The sequence below is a fragment of the Aspergillus fijiensis genome (genome assembly GCF_003184825.1).
Source record: "Aspergillus fijiensis CBS 313.89 unplaced genomic scaffold BO72scaffold_75, whole genome shotgun sequence".
NCBI classification, from domain to species: domain Eukaryota; kingdom Fungi; phylum Ascomycota; class Eurotiomycetes; order Eurotiales; family Aspergillaceae; genus Aspergillus; species Aspergillus fijiensis.
The window spans coordinates 135,849-155,389 of record NW_024469051.1 but is presented as its reverse complement, the minus strand read 5'-3'; the positions used below and the strand labels follow the sequence as shown (position 1 = coordinate 155,389).

The 19,541-nt window shown below is 52.8% G+C and overlaps 7 protein-coding genes across 7 annotated transcripts; 4 read left to right on the top strand and 3 right to left on the bottom strand.

Moving 5' to 3' along the window:
• Positions 1-447: 447 nt before the first annotated feature.
• Positions 448-2,467, top strand: BO72DRAFT_275075 (serine/threonine protein kinase SAT4). The gene is made up of 2 exons (XM_040940235.1): positions 448-2,082; positions 2,141-2,467. Exons 1-2 carry the CDS (start codon positions 658-660, stop codon positions 2,270-2,272), a joined length of 1,557 nt encoding a protein of 518 aa, XP_040796503.1. The 5' UTR covers positions 448-657; the 3' UTR covers positions 2,273-2,467.
• A 3,183-nt stretch (positions 2,468-5,650) lies between these two features.
• BO72DRAFT_439718 (amphiphysin-like protein RVS161) lies at positions 5,651-7,233 on the top strand. The gene is made up of 6 exons (XM_040943424.1): positions 5,651-5,692; positions 5,775-5,825; positions 5,936-5,981; positions 6,051-6,124; positions 6,208-6,355; positions 6,424-7,233. The coding sequence occupies exons 1-6, from the start codon at positions 5,680-5,682 to the stop codon at positions 6,875-6,877; spliced, it is 786 nt and encodes a 261-aa protein (XP_040796502.1). The 5' UTR covers positions 5,651-5,679; the 3' UTR covers positions 6,878-7,233.
• Positions 7,234-7,277: 44 nt separating this feature from the next.
• Positions 7,278-8,191, bottom strand: BO72DRAFT_439714 (aminoacyl-tRNA hydrolase; the record flags this gene model as incomplete). Its single annotated transcript, XM_040943423.1, has 1 exon — positions 7,278-8,191. The coding sequence occupies exon 1, from the start codon at positions 8,103-8,105 to the stop codon at positions 7,278-7,280; it is 828 nt and encodes a 275-aa protein (XP_040796501.1). The 5' UTR covers positions 8,106-8,191.
• A 342-nt stretch (positions 8,192-8,533) lies between these two features.
• On the bottom strand, positions 8,534-10,288 carry BO72DRAFT_452677 (rRNA-binding ribosome biosynthesis protein RPF1). Its single transcript, XM_040945779.1, has one exon. The coding sequence runs from the start codon at positions 10,041-10,043 to the stop codon at positions 8,712-8,714; it is 1,332 nt and encodes a 443-aa protein (XP_040796500.1). The 5' UTR covers positions 10,044-10,288; the 3' UTR covers positions 8,534-8,711.
• Positions 10,289-10,765: 477 nt separating this feature from the next.
• BO72DRAFT_389481 (glycine--tRNA ligase) lies at positions 10,766-12,811 on the top strand (the record flags this gene model as incomplete). Its single annotated transcript, XM_040941770.1, has 2 exons — positions 10,766-12,352; positions 12,428-12,811. The coding sequence occupies 2 exons, from the start codon at positions 10,766-10,768 to the stop codon at positions 12,809-12,811; spliced, it is 1,971 nt and encodes a 656-aa protein (XP_040796499.1).
• Positions 12,812-13,051: 240 nt separating this feature from the next.
• Positions 13,052-15,529, top strand: BO72DRAFT_489767 (uncharacterized protein). Its single transcript, XM_040948109.1, has 2 exons — positions 13,052-13,375; positions 13,451-15,529. The coding sequence occupies exons 1-2, from the start codon at positions 13,238-13,240 to the stop codon at positions 15,335-15,337; spliced, it is 2,025 nt and encodes a 674-aa protein (XP_040796498.1). The 5' UTR covers positions 13,052-13,237; the 3' UTR covers positions 15,338-15,529.
• Positions 15,530-16,552: 1,023 nt separating this feature from the next.
• Positions 16,553-19,183, bottom strand: BO72DRAFT_389482 (serine/threonine protein kinase CLA4; the record flags this gene model as incomplete). Its single annotated transcript, XM_040941771.1, has 3 exons — positions 16,553-16,965; positions 17,042-17,141; positions 17,198-19,183. 3 exons carry the CDS (start codon positions 19,181-19,183, stop codon positions 16,553-16,555), a joined length of 2,499 nt encoding a protein of 832 aa, XP_040796497.1.
• Positions 19,184-19,541: the final 358 nt, after the last annotated feature.

Below are 19,541 nucleotides of genomic sequence, written 5' to 3'. Positions count from 1 at the left end.
CTCTCCCTCTCCCTCTCCCTCTCGTCATCTACAGTACATCATCCTCCTTTCATAAAGCGTGCGAATACCTTCCGGGTGGTAAATTTGCTCTACTCTGCTTTCGTACCTTCAGTCCCAAGGATACAGTCGGCCGAATCTCTGTTGTGCAATTCAGTATTTGCAACTGGGTTCTCTTCTCTTGAATCATTCTTATTCCTGTGTTGTTGTCGTCTATATTGTTCGTTATTTTGTTGCTGAGTTGATTATTCCTGCGGCTTAGTTCATTCAGGTTTTGGGGGTTCCAGCTCCTTCTCGGTATTCTATTTTACAAATCACCTCTGCAACTTTGCAAATTTCCCAGCACCCGCCGTCACTTTCGTCACACCTCTTCTTCCTCTTTTCCTCCTTCTCAAGACAAAACCCGTCGCCTCAGGCCACCAACCCATCACCACCACCGGCTGGGGCCACCGCAACTTTTTTTTTACCCTTCCCCCCAAAACTCCCCCCCTCCCCAGTTCCTCCATTCCTCCCCAGTCTTCCTTTCTATATCCAATTCTCTTCCAGAGTTATCTTTGGCCTTAGCAGCTTCGTGCTGTAGGCTTTCTTGCTCCCTCCCTACGTCGTGGGGGCATTCTCGCTCCTCTTCTTTTTCGTCCATATTATCTCATACTACCGCACATGACTCCACAATCGATTTCACCTGTACCTTCCGCAGTCTCTTCAGCCGCAACGTCACAGATTTTTCACGACTTCGGAGATGGAGAGTCCCAGGTAACACGTGCTCTTGCGGGCACACATCTGTCCGACATGAACGGGGACGCCCTCCCCACCTCCCCTGGGCCAGTGAAGGCTCCCAAACCGACCATGGCCAACCGCATCTCTCGTATGTTCTCGAACACGGGCAAGACGACCCCTAAGGAGATGGATCCGCATCGCGATTTCTCGGATAGCAGCTCGGATAGCATCAAAGCATCCTCCAATAGTAGTACGAAGCCTTCGAAACCCTCGTCTCGCCCTACCTCAAAACCCTCCTCAAGAGCGCCATCCCGTCAAACGTCTACCAGAGAGGACGAACGCAAGATCAAATCCAGCAGTGGCAAGGACCAAAAAGAGGCTCCAGTCGCTCATCGACGCTTTGAGGTGCCCGGCGATGGTACTCACCTACATCACCTCAAGAGTGCCAGAAGGCAAGAGAAGCTGACCGACTTGCTCCGCGATATGCTGGGCGGCGGAAGAAAGAAGGAAGATCATGTCGAGGAACAGCAATTGTCTCTCATGTCTACTTGGATTGACCAATTCAAGACCGAACGCGACAAGCTTGCTGCAGACAAGAAGGGCGGCCCCAATGCCACGGCCTCGCTAGTTGACAAGTACGGCAAGTGTCAGGAGATCGTTGGTCGGGGTGCTTTCGGTATTGTCCGCATATCTCACAAAGTGGACCCTAAAGACTCTAGAGTCGAGCAGCTCTATGCCGTCAAAGAATTTCGCCGTCGGCCCCAAGAAACTACGAAGAAATATCAGAAGCGGTTAACATCGGAGTTCTGCATTTCCTCATCTCTCCGCCACCCCAACGTCATACATACCCTCGATCTCTTGCAGGACGCCAAAGGAGACTACTGCGAAGTCATGGAGTATTGTGCAGGCGGTGATCTGTACACACTGGTATTGGCCGCTGGCAAGTTGGAAGTTGCCGAGGCCGATTGCTTCTTCAAACAGCTCATGCGGGGTGTTGAATACATGCATGAAATGGGCGTCGCCCATCGCGACCTGAAACCCGAGAACCTCCTGCTAACTACCCATGGAGCTCTCAAGATCACGGATTTCGGAAATGGCGAGTGTTTCCGTATGGCTTGGGAGAAAGAGGCCCACATGACTGCTGGGCTCTGTGGCTCGGCCCCTTACATTGCCCCGGAGGAGTATATTGAGAGGGAATTTGACCCAAGAGCGGTCGACCTGTGGGCGACTGGCGTGATCTATATGGCCATGCGGACTGGGCGACACCTTTGGAGAGTCGCCCGCAAGGATGAAGATGAGTTTTATCAGCGGTATTTGGAGGGTCGCAAACATGAAGATGGTTATGCTCCCATCGAAACTTTGCATCGGGTAAGTACACCGTGGACCTCATGTTGGCAGACATGTAGACTGACACGTTGCTATGCAGGCTCGTTGCCGGAACGTCATTTACTCCATACTGGATCCCAATCCTTCTCGCCGAATCAATGCCTCGCAGGTGCTTAAATCCGAGTGGGTTCGTGAGATCAAGCTATGTAAGGCCGGTGAGGAAGGATTCTAAAGCAAAAATCAACGATCAACATATTCACGCCGTTGGGCTCACCTTCAAAGCACCGGGGGTGGTCACTTGAGAAGGGGGCCCATGGTCTCGGCGGGCTCAATCTTGCGTTAGTCGGGGCTGTGCATCCCTTACTGAGAAGTCGATCTCTTGTTTGGTGTGCGTGTGCCGAAAATAAAACCATAGACCCGGGTGGTTCATGTGTCTGCCGTTCTACAGGCGAATTTTCTTTTCCTTCCGCCTGCTTCTTTCTCGGTCTGTCTTGCGACTGGTACCATAGAAGGGGGCCCTTTTGATTTCGAAGCTATCATACCGGCGCATGTTTTCTGTCTCTACCATTACTTTATACTCCTGCCTACTAGCTTATGGGTTTAGTTTGGTCTTCATGTTTCCATGTCAATGCAACGAACAGTCATGATCTATGAGCCACTTTCTCCTACTTTAACATGTTTGATGCAACCTACATCCATTATGGTTGACTATTTGTCGCTCACACTGCAAGGGTACTGCCCTTTTGTCTTCTTATGTTGTTCCTCTTGCCTTTTTTCTTCTTCTATCTTCTATTCCTTTCTTGGGATTTCTTTTGTTATGGTGATTCTCTCTTCTCGAGATCGGCTGGACGATCAGTTTCTCCTTGGGAGGATATTACGATTTGGCTCAGCTGGAACCTGTCCTAACCATTTGCGTCTTTATCGTTCGCTTGGGTCTACTTCACTTTCCGGTCGTTCTTGGTGTCATGGTCCTGAAATTATTGCACCATCAACCTTTAATGGGACCGGGGATCAGGCATGTGTGTTTCTAGGATACCCTCTGGCAGCATATTCTCCGATATGATCATCTATGTCATTCTTCTCATTTCTCGTTCCTTGGCTGGATATTCTTGCTCGTCATTTAGTCGCCTTATTGCTGGCTATACTGTACAGCAGCGTTTGTTGTACCCAATACTGTCCGCGACTCGATATAATAGTGGCTCCTATGTACCGTACCAATCATGGAATATTTCAAGATAGAGAAAATGGCCTGATAATGCTCCAGTACGTGTGAGAACGAGGTTGTTGCCTAGTTTCTCTTTATGTGATCATACAATTGACTAGGAATGACCTCTCAAGTTACTTAGTCTGTCGCATTAATAGGCCAGCGGTCAATCCAAGTCAAGAATTGAGTTCGAGTTCTGGCGCATCTAGTCACATTAGTCACTGTGTACCAACTCAGAGCCACCAAAAATGCGAACAAGGTGTAAGTCAGCAGTTTCAGCCTCGGTCGGGATCAAAATACCACGGTCGGATTCCCGATAACTGGCAGCTGCTCCACCGCTACCAACACTGACTGACAGTGATAACTGCCAGGTAACATAGAGACCCATGACTGGCACTTGTGCTGCATGCACAGACTGCACCGGAATGTGATCTGAGATTGACTTGGTGGTTATGTCTGGTTCGACCGGTCCAGCCCAGGACAAACGACGCAGGCCATGCGCACTCTCACATTGTAATAATGTAATAATGTATGTATTTGTACATGTATGTATATTTGTATGTTATGTTTGTACTCATATGTACGTACAGCACTAACTCAGACCCGATGCAGGAAAGAACGCGCCGGGCAACGAGCCAGATCAAGCTTGCTTGGCGCATCCTGCAGTCCGAAGACGAACTCGAGCTTTTAATCAATACTAGGTAGAATTGATTAGTTTCCTCTGCGGGCCGTTCAAATGACCGATTGACTGACTGGCTGTTATTGATGAGTGGAGATCGACAGCTCACCCAGTGTGTTGATTGTTTGTTTTTTGATGCCGGGCTCACGGTCATTCACGGTCTATGGAGTAAACCCTCAGCTTCAGGAACCGAGTGGCCGTACTCCGTACAGAGCGTTTTTAGGCTGCATTTGTTACTCCTCTCCCCTCCAACTGCTTGAGTCTCAATGCTCATGTTGCTGTCTGATTCCGTTGGGGAAATGTCAAGCTTGGCACTGCAGCCAGCCCTATGCTGATGGAGAAGGAGGAAGACGAGGAGTTCCGGATGATCTTCCGCTCAGGGTAGGCAGCACTATTACTCTCTCTCTCTATCTCCCTCTCCTCTCTTGGCGAAGAGGCGAGTGTCTGAACCTCTTACCTAACAGTCCGTCACTGCACTGCATTGCCCCCTTATGGTTCGATTGAGAAGTCGAGAACCCGCCCACCGCTGCAAGGCTGATGGCCAAGAGTCCGATATCGGGTGAATCTTGGCAAACACATTGACTGGCTTCTTTTCAGGACATATGATCTCGAGTACGTGCACTAGGTTGTAACTACGGAGTACCTAGTGCATCCATAATTGAAAGGGTTCACTGGAAATTTCAGTCGGTCGTTTTTCGTTTTTTCTGGCATGAGGAATCTTCTTCTCCGAAGGCCCCGAGGGGAGGATTAAATTCCATACGAGTATGTATGTAATATGTACAAAGTAGCTGTGCCATGCTGTGCCTGCCGATCCTTCATTGGACCAACACATGATATTGTAGGTCTCGTTCTCGCACGAGGGGCTTCTGAGAATCCGGGGTGCAGAGCAACAACAATGTTCAGGGTCTGGAGCCTGGTTCGGCCGAGGATGTGCTACAATAGCTTGGTGAGGGGGAAGAATAGCCGCAAGAGAATCGCTCCCCAGACCCCAGAGAAAGTCAGAGGATTGACATGTTGTGATGAGATTGAAGAGTAATGTACAGTACAGTCAATCAATACATAACAGTGTAAATTTGCAGTGGTTCACTGACTTACTGAGTGACATACTGACATCACTTCCATCTCCCATGTTAACTTGAGGAAGTTACATAGCAGGAGGCAGGCTGCAACGTTTCTTGATACTGGCAATACATGACGTAGAAGAAGAACAGGAGGAGGAACGAACGGCCGATACAGTGACACACACAGTGGACATTACAGTACTGTATAAAATAAGTTACGTTACTGTGACTGAAAAATGCACAGCCCGTGTTCCTACAATACACTAACTTACAATACAGATGTTATCCGCCCGCGGATCCCGGGTAAATGCGCACAGATTACGATGTGTGATACACGGGTGGGTAATACTTCATACAGGACGAGCTGTAACGCAAAGAACATTACATGAAAGAGCACCGCCACATCATTCATAATTCGGTCAGCGCCACAGTGATGGCAGCCTGCCTTGTCCCGCATTCATCGGGCATCTCCATCTGCTTTCGGAAAAGAGGCACCCTTTCCACATTACGTTTCACTCCCTCAGACTTGGAACTCGAACAACAACGAATTCGCGATTTGTTTGGTAAACACTTGTTAAATCCCTATCGGAGTGCCTATCTCTTGCGGCCGGCATAAACCTATCGGTTCTCTACATCCAGCCATCCTTCGCTCTATCTCGAAGAATTCGCCCCAACTCCCAAGACCCATCGTCATCATGTCCTGGGCAGGTGCGCAAATGTCATCCCTGCTTCTTGCAGTTTTCGCCGGTCCGCTTGAGACCTCTACTTCTAACACTTCTGGACTCTTTAGGGTTCAAGAAAAATGTGAACCGCGCAACGACGCAGGTGATGATGAAGACCGGTATGTTGTTGGCTGCCTGCGTACCCCGCGATGAGATTGTCTTCTGTCATCCTCCCCTTCGATCGTTCATGACCACCGACGGCTGACTCGAAATACTTCTTGTGAACTAGGACACGTGGAGCGGACCAATGATCGCGACTATGAGATTGAGGAAAGGTGAGGCATTGTCGGCACACAAACTGGTGATCAATGGTTGGTCCGGGTCACTGATAGGCTCCGACTCAGGCGGTATCGGACCATGGAGGCTGCTGCCAATCGGCTACAGAAGGAGGCCAAGGGATATTTGGATTCGCTGCGAGGTGTGTTCTCTCTGAAGCCGCTTGCAAACCCGGGGGAGAGTCCCCGAGGAGACAGGTTGCTAATGCGTAGACAATTTTGTCAGCGATGACCGCCTCCCAGATGCGCATCGCCGAGACGATCGATGCTTTCTACGGCGATGCGGGTACACGCGATGGCGTCAGTCGGAGTTATAAGCAGGCGGTGGAAGATCTAGACGCTGAGACGATCAAAGCCTTGGATGGACCCTATCGGTAAATATCCCCTTGCGACTTACTGCCGTCGATGCTCTTGCTGGTCAAGGCTGAACAGGCTGCTGCAGGTCGACCGTGCTGGAACCGATTTCGCGATTCTGTGCCTACTTCCCGGATATCAATGAGTGTATCAAGAAGCGCAACCACAAGCTCCTGGATTACGATTCGATGCGGGCTAAGGTGAAGAAGTTGGTCGAGAAGCCTGACAAGGACGCCACGAAGCTGCCCCGGACCGAGCGCGAAATGGAGATCGCCAAGCAGGCGTATGAGCAACTAAACGAGCAACTTTTTACGGAGCTACCGCAACTAATTGATCTCCGGGTCCCGTATTTGGACCCTAGCTTCGAAGCCCTGGTCAAGATCCAACTGCGCTTCTGTGCCGAGGCGTACTCGCGTATGGCTCAAGTACAGCAGTATCTGGATGCGGAGACGCGGGATCAGTATGCTCGGGGAGATTTGGACAATCGGGTGGAAGAGGTGTTGCAAGAAATCCGGGATTTAAGCATAGCGGGCACCGTGTGAGGCTTCGGTTGTCGATCATGTTACCCTTCAGAGAAGGGGAAAAGGCGTTTCCATTACTTGCTATTCTTTCTCGGATTTGCGCTGTCGCTATTACTACCCCATATCTTCCTCGATGGGCTGCCTCTAATACTTGATTTGCTCGTGGGTTGAGCAAAGGGTGTCTGGGAGGGAGGAGGGAGGAGTGGGCTCTCTATCTTCCAGCTTCTTAGCCAGACACGGAGCATTTGTGTATGATCTAATTAGACTCTGGATTCGCGTTCCTCTTCTAAGGGGATGAATTGCGTTTCATGGGTATCTGTAAAATATACGGCTGGGTCATGACTCCCCCAGCATGAAAAATCTATCTTGCTTCTCCGCTGCTTGCTCAATGTATGGTTTCCATCCTTCCGTTTATGATCATTCACTTGAGCTCATCGTCCGACCGATAGAACTCGTCGGCCAGAAGATCCATGACGCGACCCGCTGCGGCGGCAATGACATCCAACTCCGTCTGAGACATCTTGCCGAGGACATATTTCGAGACGGCCTCGGACGTTCTCTGCTTGGGGCGACCGATGCCCACTCCCACGCGCATCACTCGCGGGCTTGTCGCCGACTTGACCGGGTAGTGTTTCTTCGAGCGCAGGACGTCGAAGATGTTCTGGAGGCCGTTGTGGCCCCGCAGACTGGCCTCATTCGGACCCCCGCGGCGGACCTTGACTTTCCCCAGCGGCGCCTCCAGCTCATCATGGAGGATCACCAAGGTCGGTTTGAAGTCGCGTACATTGCGCAGATCGGTGCCCCGGCGCTCCCACTCGGGCTGCTGCCCTCGCCCGGTGCCGGTGGTGGTGGTGGTGGTGGTGGTGGTGGTGGTGGGCAGGAACTCATACGGGATCGTCAGCTGTCCGCGCTCGGCGAGCTGCTGGTGGTTGATCCCGGCGCTGGGGAACTTCTTCATCCAGGTGTTAAGAGCCGGCACGACTTTCCCGCCGGAGACGTTCATCATCGCGGGGGACTCGAAGGTTTCGTAGAAGTAGGGCCGCGCGCCCCCGCGGCCCGTATGGGGGATCCGCGCCCGCAGGAGCGGGACAAGTGCATCCAGAAGGATGTGGCCGGCGCTGTGGCGGGTTTGGCGATAATGCTGGGGGAATCGATTCCCTATAGAGGCGATGAATAGGAAGCGGTGGGGGACTTTGATGATCGGCCCTGCAGCGGCCGCGGCTGCAGTTGAGGTGGGAGATATGGACATTTGGCTGTATGAGGAGGAGGTGGTGGAGGTGGAGGTGATGGTGGCACACAGGGGTGTGTGTTTGGTAAAGTAGTACTGCACAGTACAATGTGGAAGGTGATTGTTGGTGTAGGTGTTGTAGGTGTTGTGGCTGTTGTAGGAAGTATTGTTGTTCAAAGTAGTCTCGGAGAAGGCATTGTTGCTCTTTTCCCTTTTTTCTTTCTTTTTTTTTACTACAAAAAAACCCCTCCGACTGGCCCTAGATCTACACTACAACCAGGGCTTTCCTCCACCCACCCAGCCCCTGGTGGCTTACTTCTCTCTTATTGTCATGCTCTTGCTTTCGACTTCAACTTACTAGCCTGCGCGCTCCTCGAAACTTACCAGCATCACTTGGGCCCTTTCTTCCTACAACGAGTTTTGATGTCATGTCCATAGGTACCCCAGAATGAATGATACGGAATAAGATAGTCGTAGGATGATATCCTGATGTAATATGAGCAAGGAAAGAAATCCCCCTATAGAGAACTGGGCTTCGGGAAAAACAACCAACAAAACGCCCATCCAAACCCCTATGCAAACAAACATGGCTGGATATCTTCAAGATAAACAATGGGAGAAATTGCATCATAGCTGGAATTTGGTGCGGGTCTTTTCCATGCCGCCCTTCCATTCCCACTCCTGGCCACTAGCCCGTTGTATACCCTTATCAATCCGGCGCAGCTTCAGGGTAAAGCGGGGCCCCAGTTCCTGCATACCAGCTCGAATGCCCTCAGCACCCTTCATCTCCTTGCCATCCGCACCTACAACTGCCTTTTCAGTCTCTCGCTTCTCGCGGAAGACGTAGCGGTGGCGACGAAAGAAGAGATAGTCGCGACTGTTCAGGACGGTGACGACTTGCCGGCCTTGAACTTCCGGCTGCGCGGGGAACAGGGTACGGAATAGATGGGCCGTCAACAGACCCAGGGGAGTACGGAAGTTGTTCAGGATGAGCTCGGGGAAATGATCGGTGGCATTTCCGTGCCCAGGAATGCGCTTGCCTTCAACCCAATTGGACATGGAGAAATGAAACATTGGGCCAGTTGGCAGGTGGACGATATCCAGACCAGTTGGTTTCTTCTGGTCTTCACGTAGAATTACCAGCGCAGTGTAGTTCCGATTCGAGGCGAATTTAGAGATCTCGCGGATGGAGAACTGATGAGCGAACCGATGGCGAGTGCGGCGAACATAGTGCGAGTTGGGGAAGAGGTCCGTGAGTAGCTCGGCCTCGTGATGAAGTGTTGAGTTGAGCGAGGTGGTGATGAGGATCTTGGGTGAGGGGTTTTCAAGGTTGAACAACGAGGGGAATTTGGCGGCCAGCGCATCGGGGACAAGACTGAGGTTAGTGCTCTTGGTCGATCGCGACGGGCTGGTCGCTCGCTCGGTAGCGGAGGGAAGAGTGGATTTGCGCCGTCCACGAGAGTCGCCCTCCTTGTGTTCATCATCGTCCTCTCCATCATCATCTCCATCTTCCTCGTCGTCACTGCTGGCAAGCATACTGTCCACATCGTCGTCCTCGTTTGAATGCTCCTCTGAACCATCATCGTCCTGTGAGTCTTCATCGCCCGACTTTTCGGTATCTTTCAAAGGTCGGTTCAGTTCATCCTCTTCTTCCTGCTTGCGTCTCTTGATGCGCTCCACATCAACACTCAACCCCAAGCCATCTTCGACGTCACTGCCGCCCTCATCCCATACTCGTTTCCGATCAATGGTAAGTGGGATATTGCGCTTCAACCGTTCCTCCTTCAAGCGGGGGTTCTTGGCCTCTTCCTTCTTGAAGGCATATCGTTCGGTGCGGCGAGCGGAATCCTTGGCGCGCTTTCTCTTTATATGGAGCATCTGGCGGCGAAGTTTGTTGCGCGGTTTGATTTCCATGCTCGCATCAGGCGGCGGCCGAGAGAGGCCCTTTCTAGACCCCATCCTATCGAATCTGTCAAGGTAATTCTCCCAATTGATTTGTGCTTGTGTAAAGCTAGGCAAAAAAGACTATGGGGGGGAAAAAAAGAAATGAGACGGGCGGAATGACATCGGGACTGGAACAACATCTTCCGGCGGTGAGAAACAGATTTGCTGCCATTGTGAGGCGGGAACAACAACCATACCCAATCAGGCAATGTGGAAGTTTTTATGTCCGTTCTTTCTTTGGAAGCCAGCAATCATTCCCGATCAGTTTCAACTACGCCAGTTTAAGTTAAAAGAGAACTAATCCAACTGCGCAATTGTCCTTCTTCATCATCATCATTTCATACAGCGAACCTCATCTGCTGATCTGACGTGGTGATTGATTGGTAGTTTGTAGAGACGTGTGGCGGATGACTCACTCGCAGCATTGTTCTCGTCTTTCTGCTCTCCCTCGTTTCATCTCTTCTCCTGTCCTGGTTCGGCCACGCCCACCGCCGCCGCCGCCGCCGTCGTCTTTTCTTCCCCGCCGCCGCTGCCCACTTACACTTTCTTCACTTTATTCCGCTGCCCCTCTTTTTCTTGCTTCAATCCCCGCGACTTTCCTCTCGTCTCCCTTCTCCTCCCTCTCCTCCTCCCCCTCCTCCTCCTCCTCCTCCAGACTTTCTTCTACCTCCCCCATCCCCCTCCTTTTTAAGAGTCGTATTGCGCAATCTGGTCAAAACCCGAAGAAAAAGAAGAAAATGGCTACGATCAACACCAGGACCGGTCAGGTCGTTGACCGGAGTGTTTTGGACTCTATGCTGCGCCGCCGCCTCTTCTACACCCCATCCTTCGAGATTTATGGCGGTGTCTCCGGTCTCTACGACTATGGCCCACCCGGCTGTGCCGTCCTGAACAACATTGTCGACCTGTGGCGCAAGCACTTCGTGCTGGAGGAGGATATGCTCGAGGTCGACTGCACAATGCTGACCCCGCATGATATTCTCAAAACCAGTGGTCACGTCGAGAAGTTTGCCGATTGGATGTGCAAGGATCCCAAGACCGGTGAGATCTTCCGCGCTGACCACCTGGTCGAGGAAGTGCTCGAGAGCCGCCTGAAGGGCGACAAGGAGGCTCGTGGCCAGAAGGTTGAGGTGGACGAAGAGAAGGAAGCTAAGAAGAAGCGCAAGTCCAAGCAGACCAAGGCTGTCAAGCTGGATGATGCTGTCGTCAAGGAGTACGAAGAAGTCCTGGCTCAAATTGACAACTTCGACGGCCCTGCTCTCGAGAAGATCATCGCCAAGTACGATATCCGCAACCCGACCACCGATGGCAACCTCCTTCCTCCAGTGGCCTTCAACCTGATGTTCCAGACCTCCATTGGTCCTAGCAGCAACATGCCTGGTTTCCTGCGCCCCGAAACCGCCCAGGGTCAGTTCCTCAACTTCCACAAGCTGTTGGACTTCAACCAGCAATCCATGCCGTTCGCCTCTGCCTCGATCGGCAAGTCTTTCCGTAACGAGATTTCTCCCCGCGCCGGTCTGCTGCGCGTGCGTGAATTCCTCATGGCCGAAATCGAACATTTTGTTGACCCCGAGGGCGGCAAGAAGCACTCCCGCTTCGCCGAAGTCAAGGACGTTGAGTTGTCCCTGCTCAACCGTGACGTGCAGCTGTCCGGACGCACTCAAACCGAGAAGATGACCATTGGCAAGGCCGTGGAGTCCGGACTGGTGGACAACGAAACCCTGGGTTATTTCTTGGCTCGTATCCAGCTTTTCCTGCTCAAGCTCGGTGTGGACCCCAGCAAGCTTCGTTTCCGCCAGCACATGGCCAACGAAATGGCCCACTATGCTGCTGACTGCTGGGACGCTGAACTGCAAACCAGCTACGGCTGGATCGAGTGTGTCGGCTGCGCCGACCGCAGCGCTTACGATTTGACGGTGCACAAGAACAAGACTGGTGCGCCTCTGGTTGTGCGCGAGCCTCGCGCTGAGCCCTTGAAGATTGAGGAGTGGCAGATTGATCTGGACAAGAAGAAATTCGGCCCCCGTTTCAAGAAGGATGGTAAGACTGTTGAGGCCGCTATTGAGGCCCTCTCTCAGGATATGCGGGAGAAGCTCTCTCTGGATTTGACACAGAACGGCAAGATTGAGGTGCCCGTCGAAGGTGTCGGTGCCGGCTCGGTCGAGCTGGACAGCGAGCTGATCAAGATTGAGAAGCGCACTCGGGTGGAGAACGTGCGCGAGTACACTCCTAACGTCATTGAGCCGTCCTTCGGTATTGGCCGTATTTTGTACAGCATGATGGAGCACGTCTACTGGTCTCGTGAGGGTGATGAAGCTCGTGGTGTAAGTCTATCTTCCTTTTTTTCTCAACCCACTGCATATGCTAGACACACCGAACTGACTAAATTCGCCATACAGGTTCTGTCCTTCCCCCCCGCGATTGCTCCGACCAAGGTGTTGATTGTCCCTCTGTCGACGCACGCCTCCTTCGCGCCCCTTAGCCAACGGCTGATGATGTCCCTCCGCCGGATGGGTATCTCCAACCGGGTGGATGATTCATCCGCTAGCATTGGTAAGCGCTACGCGCGCAATGATGAGTTGGGCACCCCCTTCGGTATCACTGTCGATTTCCAGTCGGTCAAGGACCAGACGTTCACTCTTCGTGACCGCGACTCGACGAAGCAAGTTCGTGCCAGTGAAGCGGAGATCTTGCAGGCCCTCAAGGCTCTCGTCGATGGCGAGGAGACTTGGGAGGACGTCCGCAAGCGTCTGCCTGAGTTCACAGGCCAGGAGGTTGATTAGACAGCCCAAGCCAAGCGGATTTAGACGATTTGATGGCTATTGATTGGGGGCCTTTGACATCCCATGTCTCGTTTCTATAATAAAGAATTTTTCATTCAATAATAATGAATGTTGCATCTTCCTCTCCATTTGAGATAGAGCGTAGTACATGGTTTTAGACGCCAAGCACAAGCCTGCCGCGGCCGGGATCATCAATGTCATGGCCAGTTGGCAGTCTCCCCATCCATGCCCTTGATTAACCTTGCATCTTCTTCTTCTTCATTGACTTTGTTACTCTCCCTCGGTCTCTCTCACTCAGATCACCTCCCTTCTTCACTTGTCGTCTTTTCGTCCCCCTCTGATCCTTCATTCAGTTTTATCTACCGGATTGCTTTCTTCTTTGTTCCCCCCTTTTTGTGGGCTGTTTGATCTTTGTGCTCGCCAAGCATGGCACCCTCAATCCCGTCTGCTAAGCTGACTCTTTCTTGTCCTCTCTTCGCCGCTGATTTCGACCCGCGCAATCCTGGATTTTTGCTCGTTGCCGGTGGAGGAGGGGAGGGTCGCAGTGGGGTGGGAAACAAAATCGCAAGTCTGCCTCGTCGCCGCCTCGGTCCAGTCCTATGAATCTACCTACTAACGATCATCCTGTACTGTAAACAGGTCCTTCTCGATTCCTCTAAACGCCATACGCTCTCTCCGGTCGTTGATATCGACTTGTCGCGCGATGAAGATTCGGTGACCTCGCTGGCAGCCGCGCTGCCTACGGAGGACTCGGTCATTGCCTTGGCCGGCATCAACAGTTCCGTCGAAGAACAGAAGCGAGATAACAACCAACATCTACGGTCCTTCCGCATCGATTACCCTCCACGCAGAGCCCTTTCTGGAGCCGATCAGGTCGTTGAGTCGTCAGAAGACGGCTCGTCTGCCGCGCCGACTCTTGGGAAGACTACGCCCTTGTCGCGCGCCTCGCTCTTCCGCACAGCCAAAGGCTCAAAAACATCCGACACCTACCAACGCCTTCTGCGCCTCTCCCCGTGGAAGTCCGGTGCTCAATCCCCTCGCGTAGCTGCCATCGCAACCGGTCTGGCGGCGACTGGCGAGATTGTCTTCTTTAGCGCGACCACTACCCCCGGGCAATCGGAGGTTATCGGTCGAATTCGGCTAGGCAGCGGTGAGGAGGCCGAGGACATCGATATCATTGAATTAGACGACGAGACGGGCACCTTCCGCTTTGCCTACAGCAATGGTGTCGATGTTTTCGTAGGCCAAGTTGCTGCGGAGACTCGCTCAAATGCCGCGCCGGACGTGCAATGTATTTATACGACACCGGTCCCGGAGAAGGGGCCGCGGACTAGGCCGAAGTTCCGGGCGTTGCGCTTCCTTTCGCCAACCAGTCTACTCCTTCTGCAGAACTCTCCCGACCGTAAGGGCTGTGAGCTGATGATCCTTGATCTCCGAAGTGCGCTGGTTCCCAATCCAGGGGAGAAGAAACTGCAACAACAGCAGCGAAAAACCACCGAGAAAGCAAGCATCATCCGGCGTAAAAAGCTTCGCAAGACCATCAAAATCGGTCTTGGTTTGGATATCTGCCTTCTAGGCTCTGGGAGCGACGACCCCGTTAACCAGCAGCAGCAGCAGCAGGCCATCATCGCAGTCTCCGGAAGCGACCAGTCCATCGAGCTTCTGACCCTCGAATTCAATCCGCTCAGCAGCCGGGGCGGCTACGGCCCTCTCCGTCACTATACTACTTTCCCCGACGTGCACCCGTTTTCCATGACTAAGATTTGCTTTGCTCCCTTCCATTCACCCTTGCACCCTGTGTCGGCCGCGACTCCTCCGCAATACGTTCGATTGGCCTCGGTCAGCATGGGCAATACGGTCGTCGTCCATACTCTCCCACTTTCCCCCTGCCCCCCCGCTAGCCGCAATCCTCGCTACGTCTTGTCTATGCCTGAAGAATCTGAGATCTGGACCAATTTCTCCAGCGGGTTTGCCGCCCTTCTCTCTATCCTCGTTGTCTGCTTCGTCCTGCAGGCGTTCACCGAGATTCGGGGAGCAATGCCTCCCTACCTCGGTGCTACCGAATGGCTCCCCCCGCATATCCGGGACGCTGTAGCTCGACCATATTACCCTCCTCCTTCCCCACATCCGCCCTCCCCTCTCCCCCCCGCTGACCTCTCAACCTTGTTCCCGGAATCACTTGTGGTGACCGGGGCCCCCAGCAACAGCCCCATATGCGCATCATCGACCCCCTCCCCCATCCCTGTCCTCGCACCGGGCAAACCCTCGTTCATCTCCTGCGATCCAGCTACGAATCTGCTACTTGTGGACTCCACCCCAGCAGATTCTGTCTCGTCCTACCGCCGTTGGCGAGATGTCCAAAAGGCCGACCGCGCTCGGTGGACTCGGGGGCTGACAGAGGCATGCTACGGTCCGTTGTCCGAGTCGGATCTGGAGTCCGAGTCCGCGTCGGATGACGACTCCGTTCCGACCGGTGTGTTCTTCGGGGATCTGTGTCCTACCAACCCTGCTTCAGACCTGTCTTGATTGTTTGCCCTCCTCCTTCTTGCGGCTCTTTCTGCCCTCCCCGCATTTTATACACTATTCTTATGATATCGGGTTCATCAAATTCGAGGCTTAGCTGGGAAATAAAGATATAATGAAATTGATGCTGCCTGCCTGCGTTGCTAGGCCTAGATTTAGAAATATGACTGAACGATGATTAAAGGTTTGGCTGGGTCGAGTGATATGTTTGTATATACTCGCTTGGTTGTTGCCGCAGTCTTGAAAATATACAGTACCAGAGCGGCTCGCCTGAACATGCTCTTCTGATCCATACCCATCCTCTTGTGATGGCTGTCCTGAAATGGCCGGGCTCAGCCTTCTCGTTGTGTTTACTTGTATGCCTACCTACCTTACTGCGGGAAGGTCGCCAGTATATGCTATGTGAAGCATTAAACATGACGTCATTTAAATATCACAAGAAAGGAACAAAGAGAGGATATTTTCTATTTTGGTTCTATGTCCGTCCCTTACTTTGGGAATCGCATGGAAAAACAACCACATAAGGGCTCTATTGCGTCGGTCTTCGTTCCTCATGAGGTCGACTGGGCTCCCTCTGCGTGCCAGCAAACAGTGATCAAGCTATCATATCAGGGATCCGTTGACTGGCATGAATAGGTGGGCAATGAAAATCAACGCAAGGAAACGGCGGCATCACTTGGACTGTCTATCATGCACCCTTCCGTCTTTTCCATCGACTGTGTACTCCTCTATTATCGGAACGTCCGCGCATGTTCAGCAAAATAGCTTCTCAACTGACAAAGCAGTTAACATCATCCAGCCACTCACATATCTTACTGTTTCGAAGTCGCTGCACTCCCTTGAGCAGGGACAATTCAGCAGAGGCCATTCCCACAGCGTCACGCAGCGAGAAGTGGGCGGGCAGCAAAATAAGAATTATGCACAAATGTAAAATGTATAAGAAAAATGGCGAGGGAGGGCCTTGAAAGGGCCGAAGAGAAATCAATATCAAAAACGCCGAAGCATCCATGCCAAGTCCGTGCGTAGCAAAGTGTGGATATCACGATAAGAATTTGGGTGCAAAGGCGGGTCGTTAAAGGAATTAGCAAAATCAACCGGCGGTGCATAAATGTGACCCATATGTGTGGGGGGAATCAAGATCTGGTTTAAATCATCAAAGGGTACCGAGTGAGCACTGTGGTATGTAACGACCCGCGCTGGGAACTCTCCCTTTTTCGCTTACTGCCCGCTGTTTTTCTTCCAGCGCAGCAGCTCTGCAAGGCTAGCCAGACTGCATCCCATCTTAAGGAACTCGTGTGCCAACAACTCATCCGCCGTAGCACGGCTACGGACGTCAACGCAGAGGCAGACACTGAGGAAGGATTTGAGCTCTTTGCTGAGCTTTTCGGGCTTCTTCAGACGAGGGGTGCCGTTGGTGGCGATAAGATACAACGCTTTGAGGGGCTCCTCATTCAGGTACGGAGGCTCGGACTCGATCATCTCGATGGCCATGATTCCCAACGACCAACAGTCGACCTTGGGTCCGTACTCTTTCTGTTTCACAACCTCGGGTGCCATCCAGTACGGCGTACCAACCATAGTAGCCCGTTTGCTTTTCGACTCTGTGAGTTTAGCACAGAACCCAAAATCGGCTGTGATAAAAAGAAAACAATGCGATCAGTTATGGGAAAGCAATTCAAACAGTGCTCCAAGATGATCGCTACTCACTGATCTTAACATGGCCAGCTCGGTCCAAGAGCACGTTATCACTCTTGATGTCACGGTGAATGATGTTCTGGCTGTGCAGATGAGCCAAGCCTTTGCAGGTCTAGTGAAAGCTCGAGTTAGTGTCTGTTACATGCGAGAAGGATCATTGCAAAGTACCTCTAGACAGATGGTAGCAATCTGGTCTTCTTGGATCACCTGGTTATTATCGATCACGTCGGTCAAAGCACCTCCTTCCATAAATTCCATGACGACCCACAACTCGTTGCTTTGCTCTTGCAAGAACGAGTCGAGAAAGTTTACAATGTTGGAATGCTGGCTGTCCTTCATGACGATAATCTCGTTGACGATCAGCTCCTTGCGCGGCTGACTGCGCAGATCCATTTGCTTGATGGCCACTTGAGTTCGCGGTCCATACTGACGGTACAGCTCACGGGCAACAGGAGATGTGGCATGCTCCTTGACCCGAGCCACATACACAGAGCCAGAGGCACCTTGTCCAATCTTGCGCTGCTTACTGTAGGACTCGTTCGGATTATCCTTCGAAACGACGGACCGCAACCGATCCATAACCTCATTTTCGCTCATAGCCGACATACGAACCTCCCTCTGCCGGGGCTCTGCCTTCTTAGTCAAAGCCGCTTCGGCTTGACGGACTCCATCTGGCACATTTGCTTTGCCTGTCGCCTGCTTGTTCGCAATGTTCAATGGTTTCACTGGCTGCACTGGCGCCGGGAGCTTGCTGGGAGGTGGGCCCTGGGCCTGCTGTGTTTTGGGACCACTGTTCGGAGTTCGTGCAGCTTGGGTCTGAGCGGGATATCTTGAGCTAGGCGAGGCCTGCTCTGTGCGGCCATTAGCATAATCTCCAGGTCGCTGTCCAGCCGTGGGCGGGGAAGGTGCTGGACGCTGGGCAGTCAATTGACGCGAGGGATCGGGACGAGTCGAGCCCGGAGCCTGCGGAGCAGGGCGACTGGGCTTGTAGCGATCATCAGGCGATCCATACCCTCCCAGTTCCTGCTTCGCTAAGGGTACGCGAGTTTTAGGCAGTGAGGCATTATACGCATCCTGCTCGTATCTACTTTGCTCCTCTTCCCGCTGACGCGCCCTGCGAGCCTCTTCCTCTACGCGCCGCCGTTCCTGGTCTGCTAGCTCGTTCATTCGCTCCAATTGCTGCTGCTGTTCCGCTGTGCGATCGGACTGAGCGGGAGACGAAGCTGCTGAGCGGCTGGTGGAGTACGATTGACTGGTATCCAGCCGTTGCGCGGGAGCAGGGGGTGGTGGACGAGGCGGCGCGATGGAATTGCCCACGGAGTTATTGCTGTGTGGTTTGGCCTGCTGGGTCGGGGGCGAAGCCAACCCGGCGTAATATTGCGGATTTTGCTCGCGCATCTTGATGTCGGAGTAGAACTCAAGGACCTCGATGACGGCCTGGGGGTTATTCTTATAGTCTTCCTTGGTAATGGCCGACGCAGTCAAGAGCTTCTCCCACTCCGGAGGTAAACCCACAAACGCGCCGGTGCGGGGATCGAAGCCGACATGAACACGATGGCTGAAGTTGGTCGGATTGCTCACACCGCCCATTCCTGGACAGCGCTCATAAATCTTGTCAATCCAGTCGTAAATCTCGTCGTCGCTCTTGACTTCACAAGTGATGCTCTTGGTAGGCACATCGCGAGTTATCAAGGCCGCTTTGGAGTTAGCATCTTTGAGATTGGCGAGCCGCAGAATCTCAAACGCCATGCGTGTATCTTCGGAGCGTGAGACGCCGGTGACGGCGGCCAGCGGGATCGACAGCACAACCTTGCCTGTCTCATTCTTCAGAAAGTCAAGACGAAATTCACGTAGGATAAGATACCGCTGGTTCCAAGTTGCCAGAAACTTGTCCTCCTTGCACCGAACGTAGCCTTCTTTGATTACAGCGACACCTCCTTGACCGGACTGTTCGGTCTTGGTGCGTGTGAGTGTGGGTGTGCTTGTGTTGGGGAACAAAGATAGATTGGCGGGCCCGGGAGTGCTGGGAGAATTGAGACTCATTTGACTGAACGAGGTGGCTACGGTCGGGTTTGTTGGCAAATTGAGGTTTGGCCGATCAGCGGGAGGGCGGGGGGCAGGCCCCGGGTTCATGAATTGGTCGGGGGAGTACATTCTGCGGCCGAGTCAGCATTGCCCTCAAAGGACAGTATGCGCTGATGGTGTTGGGATGAGACGGGGCTGGGAGCCAGAATGGTAGCAGCTGGTGAGGAAACGAAGACTTGCTTACTTTCCAGAGGAAAGCCTCCGAGTTTGGCGAAGGGAGGAGGGGGGAGGAGGGAGGGGGCGAAGGCGTCAGGGGTGTATGGTGTGGGCTTCACGCGAACAGCGCAGGGGGTAAGAAGTAGTCCGACCAAGCCAAATGGGGGCTGCGATGCGATTCCCTGCAGAGTTTGTCAGGAAGCTCGCATAACACCAACTGATTCCACAATCGCAAATGCAGGGGCAATGAGAGGTGGCGGAGGAGACGAGG